This window comes from Anolis sagrei, chromosome 4 (genome assembly GCF_037176765.1).
Source record: "Anolis sagrei isolate rAnoSag1 chromosome 4, rAnoSag1.mat, whole genome shotgun sequence".
Lineage (NCBI taxonomy): Eukaryota > Metazoa > Chordata > Lepidosauria > Squamata > Dactyloidae > Anolis > Anolis sagrei.
In genome coordinates this window covers 129,793,191-129,806,096 of record NC_090024.1, presented here as the reverse complement: position 1 = coordinate 129,806,096, position 12,906 = coordinate 129,793,191, and the positions used below count along the sequence as shown (strand labels likewise).

Here is a 12,906-nt window from a genome sequence, read left to right as displayed (position 1 = left end):
AAAACCACTGGACAAATTGACACCAAATTTGAACACAAGACACCTAACAACCCAATGTATGCTCTTCACCCAAAAAAATTTGATTTTGTCATTTGGGAGTGGCAGATGCTGGGATTTATAGTTCACCTACAATCAAAGAGCATTCTGAACCACACCAGTGATGGAATTGTACCAAACTTGGCACACAGTTCTCCCATGACCAACAGAAAATACTGGAAGGGTTTGGTGGGCAGTGTCCTTTGGTTTTGGAGTTGTAGTTCACCTACATCCAGAGAGTACAGTGGACTCAAACAATGATGGATCTGGACCAAATGCTACATGGATACTCAATATGTCCAAATGTGAACACGGGTGAAGTTTGGGGAAAATATAATCTTGACATTTGGGAGTTGTAGTTGCTGGGATTTATAGTTCACCTACAATCACAAAGGATTCTGAACCCCACCAACGACAGAATTGGGCCAAACCTCCCACACAGAACCCCCATGTGGGCCACAGCAACACGTGGCAGGGGACGGCTAGTGAGGTAAATAAATAAATAGATCTTCTCCCTTTGTACTGTTATAAAGCTAGGCGTGTGGAGTGTGGATTGCAGTGGGTGACACCATTAGAAGAGATGTCACCAAATTGACTTTATGAGAGGCAGCAAAGATGTCAGGAGAAGCCAGTCCATGATTCCCTGGTGGCTGCAGTGGTCCTCACTTGCCCCCTTGCTAGTGTCAGGCTCCATTGTTTCTTTTTTGCTGCCTCTCTTCCTATAGCTGAACACCTTCCTCAGCTAGAGCCACTGCGTAAAGGTGTAACCACTCACCAGCACATGGACATTTTAAAGACTCAGAGACATGATTTCACTCTTATGACATATTGCTCACAGGGACTGGAAAACTCAAAGTCATTTTAACATAGATACTTGGTGGAATAAAATATGAAATATGAACTTGATGGAAAAAAATATTGCATGCTATTAGGATGTCCAAGGGAATGGAAAGTAGGAGCGGTCTACCCCCCTGTTCAAGGAGCTCCATTGACTGCTGTTCATTTTCCGGTCCCAATTCAAGGTGCAAGTTCTTGCCTACAAAGCCCTGAATGGTTTGGGACCTGCCTACCTGCATGACTGTATTTCTGTTCATGAACCGACACAATCTCTTTGATCTTCTGGGGAGGCCCTCCTCTCGCTCCCGCCCCCATCACAAACGCGACTTGCGGGGACGAGGGAGAGGGCCTTCTCTGTGGTGGCTCCCCGGTTCTGGAACTCATTCCCCAGAGATATTAGACAAGTCTCTACCCTGGCAGTCTTCAGGAAGAGCTTGAAAACCTGGCTGTTCCAGTGTGCCTTCAATGGATGAAGGAACAATAATACCCTGACATGACTTACCTCTGAAAAATGGCCCTCGGTAGCACTTTATTCTCCTGTTAGTGCAATCACACTCTACTCTACCTCTCGGATCCCCCTCTCTAGACACATTACATTGCTATCTCACCAGTGCTTTAATTTTTTTTAATCTATTCAAATTGGCCTGCCCAATGTGATCAATTTCTATGTTTTAAATGTATGATTTTATATTGTTGATGCATTGAAATGGGTTTGTATTTTATTTTATTTTATTTTGCTGTGTTCTGTTGTATATTGCTTACTGTATTGTTGGGCTTGGCCCAATGTAAGGCGTTCCGAGTTTTTTGTGGTAAAATTAGGTGCCTCGGCTTACACTCGTATATATACAGTAATCATAAATATGTCATTGCATCAAGGTAAACTATTGCTCATAAACTTCTACATTTCTTCTGGTGCCTAAAAGGTATCCCAGAATATCAGAATGTACCTCTTTTTATAAATTTCAGTCTCTCCTAGAGAAAGGGCCACTCTGCCTCACAGATCATCCCTCCTTCTAGAGACAATAAAACCACATTTTTGAGAACTCTGTGAAGCTACCTTTAGTTAATGGGACGTATGACTCTCCTTGTCATCAATCAGTTTATTGTACTCTGGAATCATGTTTGAAATTGATATTTTCAAAATGTCACCTAAATGTTTATTGGGTTGAGATTGCTTATTTTTATTCGAGTTCACAGTGAAGAAGGTTATATAGGTACTCTCAAATATGTTGAAAAGCTGTAAATCACCATCGCACAGATGTTGAAACATTCTCGCTTAAATTCTTGTAGAAGTCTTGAGGACAGGTTTCTCTGTGTTTTATTTCAATAAACTGTTGAGTACTGAAGTTCAGTAAGCTCTAGCTGTAAATGCATGTTGAGTTCTTGTGGATCCACAGAGAAAGGATCTTCAGTTAACTTGAATTTCACGGTATCTTCTTTGGAAAGTGTCAGTCTTTTGTCAAACTCCAGGATCAAAAGTTCAATGTCATTTGAATATTATCCTCCTGACTAGGCATGATTTCACAATGGAATATGTTTTATACACATACTAGCCATCCCCTGCCACGCTGTGGCCCACTCTGGTGGTTATGGGAGTTCTGTGTGGGAGGTTTGGCCCATTTCCATCATTGGTGGGGTTCAGAATGCTCTGTGGTTGTAGGTAAACTATAAATCCCAGTAACTACAACTCCCAAATGTCAAGATTCCTTTTCTCCCAAACTCCACCAGTGTTCACATTTGGGCATATTGAGTATTCGTGTAGAGTTTGGTCCAGATCCATCATTGTTTGAGTCCAGAGTGATTTCTGGATGTAGGTGAACTACAACTCCAAAACCAAAGGGCACTGCCCACCAAATCCTTCCAGTATTTTCTGTTGGTCATGGGAAAACTGTGTGCCAAGATTAGTTCAGTTCCATTGTTGGTGGAGTTCAGAATGCTCTTTGATTGTAGGTGAACTATAAATCCCAAGAACGACAACTCCCAAATGACAAAATCAATTTTTTTGAGTGAAGGACATACATTGGGTTGTTAGGTGTCTTGTGTCCAAATTTGGTATCAATTCGTCCAGTGGTTTTTGAGTTCTGTTAATCCCACAAACGAACATTACATTTTTATTTATATATAGATGAAAATGGCACGTTTCAACTTTTGATAATTGGCTTTTTAAAACCCCATCATTAGACATAGCTTCTGTTACAGGTGATACAGTCCTGAATATTTTAGATAAGGAAAATATTTTATGCCTTAGGTGTTCTTTCCCTTCTAAATTTTTGTCATGGCTGCTACTGTACATTTTGATTGATTTTAATCAATAACATGCCAGAAGCAATTTTACTCACTTGTGTCATAATAGAGCCAAGAGTGATATGTTTTATTAAATGGATACAAAACACTACCATTCCTGATGTCCAGTTCAGTGGCTTCAGTGGATAATCATTGATTACAAACTCTTAATGTGGTTCCTATCTTGTCTTTCATATTATTGAAGATGGGACTACTGGGCTAGCTGATAATAGTAGATTCTGTACGTGTATGTATTTTCATGCTGCATTAACAGCATCTGTTTTTTCATTTTAAGTGTAGACTGAACATGTCACCCCACTGTATTTTCACAGGAGTCTTCCCAGGAGAGTGTCATTACAAGAGACATACATCGTACATTCCCAGGACATGAATATTTTAAAGATACTGAAGGAGATGGGCAGGAATCTTTATACAAAATCTGTAAGGTATGGCTAATTTTTTCTGATAAGAAGTTACACAGATTTTTTGCATATTTTTTTGAATTTGCATGACACATATTGTATACCGTTCCTGGCTCTTACCATTCCTAGGGGGAAAGGATATTGGAAAGTAAAAGAAAAAGCATAGAAGCTAAGTAAAGGATGACAGAATAGCAGCTTTTAAAAAGCAGGCTTAGAAAGCTGCTTTATAAAACAGTATTTTATCTAGTGTACCAAGATGCACAAACTAGTTAGTTACCTGTACATTACCATTTAACTCAGTGTTGCCCAACTTGCAGCCCGCAGGCCACATGTGGTTCATGACATCTAACTCAAAATCATAAATTTACTTAAAACATTATGAGATTTTTTGTAACTTAATAATAATAACGTGCCAAAAGATCTCAGCCGGCATTTGGAAACAATAAACATTGACAAAATCACAATCTGTCAACTGCAAAAGGCCACCTTACTTGGATCTGCTCGCATCATTCGAAAATACATCACACAGTCCTAGACGCTTGGGAAGTGTTCGACTTGTGATTTTTTGATACGAAATATAGTAATTAAATAAAAAAAAACCATATTGATGTTGAATGAGGGCTAGAGGCATCATATCCCTGAATACTGAGCACTGAGGAACAATAGCAGGAAAGAACATTAAAAGCTTTCAAATTGGAATGTTGATCTGATCTATCAGAGTTCTTCACTCCTTGTATCAAAATCCTTCTTTGAAAATAAAATGTGCAAATAGCAATTGCTATGGCCTACCCTTGCTGTGACTGAACTGTTGTTTTGTATTTGTGTGTGTGTAGAAATCTTTTATGCAGCCTCAGATGGAAGTATGTGGTGGAAATTGTTTTGTTGTTGTGTGTCTTCAAGTCATTCCTGACTTGAATCAGTGAAAAGGTTTTCTTGGCAAGCTTTCTTCAGTGCAGGTTTACCATTGCCTTCCTCTGGGGGTGAGCGAGTGTGGCTTGCTCAAGGTCACTCAGTGGGTTTCAGTGGCCCCGTGGGGAGTCACACTCTGTTCTTTAGAGTCATGCTCCAATGTACAAACTACTACATCATACTGTTTTCCATAGGAAGATACAGTTTCATTATAGTGTCTTGTAGATGCCCTTTGAAGCGTAGGTAAATGAAGAGTGACAGTACTAGGGTAAACCTATGAGTTCTTTTTTTGAAGCTCCTCCAAAGTAAGACACATTTTACCTGTAAGCACTATATCACTGTCACATTTTTTTGAAAAGTTTTTATTGAGGTTTTAACAGTGATACATTAAAAACAGTAAAAATTGAAAAAAGTGGGGGAAGGGGGAGGGGAGGGAAAAGGCTTTTAGGGTCTGAAAGAAGGGAAGGGTGTGAAAAGAAAAAAAAGAAAAAAGTTACACTTCCAATCTTCTTTATAATGGTTGTATAAAAAAAAAAACAACCCAATAGCTTTATAGCATCTTTTTACTTATTAAATGATCAACGTTGGTAGTTCTCCCTTCTTCTCATCTGTTTAGAGTAACATCTTGAAGTTGTCTCTTTTCATTCATTCTTTGAGGGAAGTCCAGTTCATTGTTTTAATATATTTGCTCTGTGACTTTGCTAGTAGGGAGGTCAATTGGTCCATGTTCATTATATCTACTATCTTTTCTATCCATTTGTACACAATTTGAGCTCCACTTGTCAGATAAACAAATAGTTTGTCGGTGTTCAAGTCCCATTTGATATCTGTCATCCCTAGCAGATAATATTCTGGTTTTAGTGGGACATTTACTTTTAAAATCTTTTGACAGGATTCCTGGATTGTTTTCCAGAACGGTTTTACTTTTTCACAGGCCCACCACATGTGGTGGAAGGTCCCTTCATTTTTCCCACATTTCCAGCACTTATTGTTCACATCTTTTGTAAACTTTGACAGTTTCTGTGCTGTTATGTACCACTGGTACATTATCTTCAGCTAGTTTTCCTTTAGATCGTATGAATAGGTGTACCATAGTTGATTTTCCTGTTCCATATTAATTACCATTCTTCTAACATTATTGACCTCCCTATGTCCTTCACCCATTTTATCATACATTCCTTTTTTTAAAATAAATTTTTATTGAATGCATTTCTACTTTAGTTTTACATAAAATCGGGGTAAATGAAAAAGGTATGGTTTAGGTACAAAAGTTGGGTTGGGATATAGATAGATATTAGGTATAAAAAAAAAGAGGCAGTTAGAGATTGTCAGTTTTAAAAAAAAGGTAGGAGCAGTTAGGAACCTCGGTTAGAGAGAAGGAGTTGGGAAATGGAGCTCAAGGTTTAAGGAAAAATAAAAGGCGCCAGTGTGGCCTAAGTCAGAATATAGTTCAGCCAAGAGTATATGAAGAAAGTAACATTTTTGTTGATGTGAAACAGTGAGAGTTTCATAGGAAAATTTAACCAAGTGAATGATACTGGATGTAAGACTCGAGACTGTAACAAAACACACATGTAACCATAAAGCATTGGAACCAGAAGCTATAAATAAACTTTGTTACTTTGTTGTTTTTAAAAAAAGATATTAGGTATTGGGAATTGTGTTTTCACAGAGGTGGAAAAGTGGACAGATAAGGAAGGTTTGAGGGATTAAAGGGAAGGGAAAGGGGAAAAAAGAGAAAAAAAGGAGAAAAGAAAAGAAAAAGGGGGGGGGGGAGTGAAAGGGGTTTCATTGACTTCCAAATCTCCTTCTCCGCGTCTTCCAGTAGGATTTGTTCCTACCTCAGATGCACTCTCAGATTATCTTTTCCCCGCTTTTCCCCACTTCTGAATCTGTTCATATTCTCCTTAATTCTCTTCTGTACCGTACCCTTATTCTGGATTATGTCCATCCTTTCTCCAGCTCTTTTTGTCTCTTTAGTTTGGCCATGTATTCATCAAATGCTTTCCAGTCAGTTTTGTTAATCGGTCTTCCGTATGAGTCTTTTAAAGCGAAGGTTAGTTTATCCGCATCTCTTTATTTCTTGAATTTTGTTTTGCCATTCTTCCTTTGTTGCTAATTCTCTTTGTTTCCATTTTTTTCACAAATACCATTCTAGCGGCGGTAGTGAAATACATGAATAAAATATCTTTATTTTGATCTAATTCAATTTTTTCATCTGTTAATCCTAACAAAAAATATTCAGGTTTCAGCTGGATCTTTATTCTTAATATTTTTTCACATGACTCTTTTATCATTTTCCAAAATGTTTTTACTTTGGGACATGTCCACTATGCGTGATAAAATGTTCCAACTTGCAATTCGCACTTCCAACACTTATTCTGAGCATTTTTGTACATTAAACCTAATTTTTGTGGGGTCATGTACCACCTATAGAACATTTTGATCCAGTTCTCTTTCAAATCTGTCGAGTAGGCGAATTTGATTTTTTTTTGTCCATAATGTTTCCCATTCTTTGAGTTTGATAGGTCTGCCAATGTTGGATGCCCATTTAATCATACATTCTTTTATAGTTTCTGTTTCCATAGCCCAATCTATTAATTTATTGTAAATCTTAGCTATGGTTATTATTTTATTATTATTAGTTATGGTTAGTTATTTTTCCCAGATTGTCACGGTCTCTTCAATCTCACTATAACATTTTGAAATCTGTTATTTTTTATAAAAAAAATCAAACAGTTTTGTTGCCGAATATGTAAACGGGCAGTATTATCCACATTTATTTATTTCGGGTATTTTTACCCCACCCTTCTCAACCCCCTAGGGGAGATTCAGGGCGGCTTCCAACCGGCACATATTTGATGCCTACAATTCAACATAGTAAAATATACAACAACAATAGAACTCCAGTATGCTGATGACAATGTGGTCTGTGCGTATGCAGAAGAAGATCTATAAGCCACTCTAAACATCTTTGCAGAAGCATACGAGAAGCTCGGCCTGTCATTGAACATCGAGAAAACCAAAGTGCTGTTCCAGCAGTCACCAGCCAATCCCTCTCCAATGCCAGAGATACAGCTTAATGGTGTAACATTAGAAAATGTTGACCATTTCTGCTACCTTGGCAGCCACCTCTCTACCAAAGTCAACATCGACACCGAAGTACAACACTGCCTGAGCTCTGCGAGTGCAGCATTTTTCCGAATGAAGTAGAGAGTGTTTGAGGACCGGGACATCCGTAGGGATACCAAGGTACTTCTTTATAAAGCTATTGCACTCCCAATCCTGCTATATGGCTGCGAAACGTGGACAGTCTGCAGACATCACATGCAACTCCTGGAATGATTCCATCAGTGCTGCCTACGGAAAATCCTGCAAATCTCTTGGGAAAACAGGCAGACAAACGTCAGCGTGTTGGAAGAAGCAAAGACCACCAGCATTGAAGCGATGGTCCTCCGCCATCAACTCTGCTGGATCAGCCACGTCGTCCGGATGTCCGACCACCGTCTCCTAAAGCGGTTGCTCTACTCCGAACTCAAGAACGGAAAACGGAATGTTTGTGGACAGGAAAAGAGATTTAAAGATGGGCTCAAAGCCAACCTTAAAAACTCCGGCATAGACACTGAGAACTGGGAAGCCCTGGCCCTTGAGTGCTCCAGCTGGAGGTCAGATGTGACCAGCAGTGCTGTAGAATTTGAAGAGGCACGAATGGAGGGTGAAAGAGAGGAACGTGCCAAGAGGAACGCGCGTCAAGCCAACTCCAACCGGGACTGTCTTTCACCTGGAAACCAATGCCCTCACTGTGGGAGAAGATGCAGATCAAGAATAGGGCTCCACAGCCACCTACAGACCCACAAAAATTCTGATCCTGGAAGACTATCCTACTCGGCCAACAAGGGATTGACTAAGTAAGTAAAAGTAAGTACAACAACAACAAATAATTAAAACATTAAGTTAATGCAATAAAAACTAATAGAAAAAGGCCAGTCTGGTGACCATCGTTTCGCCTTGTTTTGTAATTAGTGAGCCCATTCAGCTTATCATAATCCGTTCCAAATCTCTAGTCGTCATTGCCCTTGTCAGTCTGCCAGATAACCCAAAGGCCTGGTCCCATATCTATGTTTTAAATTTCCTTCTAAAAGAGAGGAGGGATGACAATGATCTAATTTTCCTGGGAAGTGAATTCCACAGGCGGAGGGCCACCACCGAGAAGCCCCTGTCGCTCATCCCTGCCAGTCTCATTTGTAACAAGGGTGGGGCCGAGAGCAGGGCCTCTCCAGAAGATCTTAAATTCCTAGGCGAGACGTAGAAGGAGATACCTTCAGACAGGTACGCTGGGCCGGGGCCGTATAGGGTTTTATAGGTGATTTATTCCTACTTTATTGATAAAAGGACAGATGCAGTTATAGTGCATTAGGTTGAATACAGTATTATTCAGCACTTAATTTCTAGAAAAGGAGATGTTGGGTTTTACGGCTGTCCAGAAACACCCCTCTTTAATTGTAAAGGTCTTCCTAATATTCTGGATGCATTAGGACTCTACGTAGTCCGGAATGAGGGAATGGCCCTGTAAGATTGCTTTATTTCTGTCAGCAGAAATTTGCCCTGGTAGAAATTAAGCCAGATCCTGGTACACTCAACACTCCTATGCTGGTGTGAAGTATTTAACACAGTTTATTTCTGTGGTTCAGTTCTGAAATCGTGTGATAACTGAATTGATAAACCGTAGTTATGCATGTCATTCTGCCCCCAGAGGCTGCTTCACCATGGAGATGAGAGAATTTTGAAGTTGAGTGGGTGGGAAATGAAAGCAAACAAGCAGCTTCAAACCGTTATAAGCGATCGCTGGCTTTTTAAAAGTTAGAAAGCGTAAAGCGTGGTTTGGGTTCTAAACTTAGCCGAGCCATTGTTTAAGCTGTCTGAGCTGAGCCTCTGTGATATTTCAGTTAAATGACAGGCAGTTCATTTTGTTTCTGGAATATTTCAAAAATGTAAAGGTCATCTTATGCATCTGAAGCTGTCACTCTCATGTGATATAACAGGGGTGATGAAAAGAAGGCTTTGATGGACAGGTGCCTACAAATCCGTCAAAATGAACTCAATTATTCTGGATGAGACAAGACCAGTATGACAGCTCAAACTTCTATATGTTTTTGAAGAATGACCTTGTGTTCGTGTATTGAATTGAAAGAAGACATTGTCATATCATTGTCTATTTACAGCTTTCGTTTGTGCGAAAGCATATTGCATTCAATGCAATACTGTTTCAAAACTAGATATTTCCAAACAGTGGAGGAGGGTAATTAACTTTCCTTCTCTGCCCCAGGAAGCAGTGATAGCCAATCAGGATTGCTTTAAAATCAGCGTTTCTTAACCTGGGGGTCGGGACCCCTGGGGGGGTCATGAGGGGGGTGTCAGAGGGGTCACCAAAGAACATCAGAAAGCACAGTATTTTCTTATGGTCATGGGGGAAGTTTGGCCCAATTCTATCATTGGTAGGGGGCCAGAATACTCTTTGATTGTAGGTGAACTATAAATCCCAGCAATAAAATTCCCAAATGTCTAGGTCTCTTTTTCCCAAACTCCACCAGTGTTCACATTTGGGCATGTTCAGTATTCGTGCCAAGTTTGGTCCAGATCTATCATTGTTTAAGTCCACAGTGCAACTCCAAAACAAGGTCAATGCCCCCCAAACCCTTCCAGTATTTTCTGTTAGTCGTGGGAGTTCTGTGAGCCAAGTTTGGTTCAATTCTATTGCTGGTGGAATTCAGAATGCTCTTTGATTGTAGGTAAACTCTAAATCCCAGCAACTACAACTCCCAAATCACAGAATCAACCCCCACCAACCCTACCAGTATTCAGATTTGGGCCTATTGGGTATTTGTGCCACATATGGTCCAGTGAATGGAAATACATCCTGCATATCAGATATTTACATTACGATTCATAACAATAGCAAAATTACAGTTATGAAGTAGCAACAAAAATAATTTCATGGTTGGGGGTCACCACAAAATGAGGAACAGTATTAAGGGGTTGCGACATTAGGAAGGTTGAGAACCACTGCTTTAAATGTCATTTTCCTGTCGTAGTCACTGTGAATCGTACACTTGATATCTCTGCGCATGCGTAAGCAGCTTTCGGAACCTTCTAGAATTAAAAGAATGCCAATCAGACCCGGCTAACCCCGCCCCCCTCCCCTCGAGTATAAGAACCCCATGGGCGGGGTTAGCCAGCAGTTCTCTTTTCCGCGCTACTTCGGAAGCAGCTAGTGAGAACCTCTCTCCGTCTCTTCGTGAGCTAACTTAACTTCCTTTTTGACCCGGACTGACATATTGACCCAGAATTCGGATTACGACTAAATCTTGCTATATTACTTGTTACTGACCTGGACTGACTGACCATCCTACCAATCTCCGATCTTGACCTACGGCCCGCCTGACTACTCTTCTCCGTCGCTATGTCCACCTCCTCTTTCAAGAGGTGCGCCAACTCCAGCTGTCCGAATACTTTCCCGGACACCGATGGTCACTCACTCTGTCTGGCGTGCCTGGGCGAGGGCCACCTCACGCAATCCTGCCCGGTTTGCCTGGCCTTCACGGCCCAAACAAGAAAGAACCGGGAATCTCGTTTAAAGGCTGCCTTATACGAGAAGGCCCTCCTACCACCCATGACCCAAGCCGCCACTTCTGCGGAGCCTTTCTCACCTACCTTGGCCGTTGCATCACTTGCGAAGAAGAAAACTAAAAAATCCAAGGAAAAGAGCTCCCAAGATGGCCGCCAGGCCTCCCTGTTGAGAAAAACGGCTCCTAAAAAGGCGGGAAGCTCCGCGCCAAACACCCTGCCTGCCCCTCCTAGGGAGTTCCCTCCGGGAAGCTCGGGGCGACCTCTGTTGGCAGCGGACAGCGTTGCGCAAGCCACAGGCAACGCCATACCGAGCCCCCGCCACTCCGCTGTAGAGGAGCCAGCAAGCGGAGCCCTCCTGCAGCCAAGCACGCCTGTTCTCCCATCCCAGGGAAACCGCGCGGCCCAGGAGGCTGAAGGGATTCCGGCGCCTGAGAAATCCCCACCTGCATTGACGCCGATCCCTTGTGGTAGCCAGGCCTTTGAGGGCATTTACAACGCCCCGCCCACTCTTGCGCGGGCCCCTCCCACCAGGGAGCCGGGCACGCCGACACCGCCGACTGCGGCCGCCTCTCCTCAAGCGGCAGGAGCCGCATCGGGCGAAGGGCCCTGCCCAGAAGCCCCGCCTCCGGCAGCTCTCACCTCTCTGCCTCCTCAGCAAATGGGGCCTCCGAGAGCGGCGCGCCTACCATCCAGGCGTCGTAGGCGGTCCCGATCGCCGTCCAGGAGAAGCGGGAGTTCCCGATACCGTAGGCGTGGGTCACCGGAGAGGCGCGGATCGCGAGGACGGCCTTCCTCTTCCTCTTCTTCGTCCTCCTCCTCCTCCTGCTCCTCGCCACGATCCAGACGCCGCAGACGCTCCAGAGCGTCACGCTCCTGCTCCTCACGGAGGAGTGCCTGCGGATCGGCCCCAAACCCTCCTTCGGGGTATTGGCAACTGAACCCATCCGGCCAGCTGGTCTTTGTGGCGGCATCCATGCCTCCCCCTCCTCCTGCGCCCATCCTGCCAACGTCTATCATGGCACCCAGGGAGATACAAACTCCTATGAACCTCCCCGCTGCACCAACTTTGCCAGGCGCCTCGAGGGATGCTGCAAGGGTCCCCACTCAGGAGAACCAGCCTCCCGAAGGGGCGCCCCCTCCTACACCTGTACGGTGCCATCCTGGGGCCTCGTTTTCTACTGCTGTTTGTGTTGATCAAGGTGTGTGTAACCCCCCCACTGACCAAACTGTATGCAACCCTCCTGCTGCGCCCAACCGTCTGTGCGCTTCTCCCCGCCTGTCTCATTCCTTGGGACTGAACTCATGCCCCCCCACAGGGGCAGTGATGCTGGCTGACCCACCTGCCACACCTGTAGTCCCTTTGGCCACTCCTAGAGTGGATCTGCCAAGTACCTCAGCACAGGACGATGGGGACCATGTGGGCACTGACTCTGACTCTAAGCCACCCGACGCCCTAATACTAGGCGCAGAGGGTACCTCTACTGCCTTACCAGCGGATTTCCACAAATTCGCGGCACTGATAGAAAGAATGATCAAAGCCCTTGACATTCCAGCTCCAAAACCCCCAGAACATGTGGAGGACTTTATGTTTACGTCTGATGAACAAAATGTTGTTCCCTCTTCTACCCTTCCCATGCTCCCATACCTATTGAAATTGGCTAAGGTAATTGATGTGTCCCCTTTCTCGGTGCCTGCTGTCCCGAGACGTTTAGACTCCCTGTACAAGATAGACATGTCTGCTGCGAAATGGGTCTCAGTACCCCCTAGGGCCAACACTGTCGTGGCGGAAATC

At 43.2% G+C, this 12,906-nt stretch overlaps 1 protein-coding gene across 2 annotated transcripts in view; it reads left to right on the top strand.

Annotated features, from left to right (window-relative positions):
- The window catches only part of RABGAP1L (RAB GTPase activating protein 1 like), a 194,454-nt gene that overhangs the window by 81,003 nt on the left and 100,545 nt on the right, over positions 1-12,906 (top strand). For both annotated transcript variants that reach the window (XM_060774403.2, XM_067467658.1), the window contains exon 13: positions 3,489-3,602. In XM_060774403.2, the coding sequence (XP_060630386.2) occupies positions 3,489-3,602 (114 nt within the window). The remainder of the gene's footprint in view (positions 1-3,488; positions 3,603-12,906) is intronic.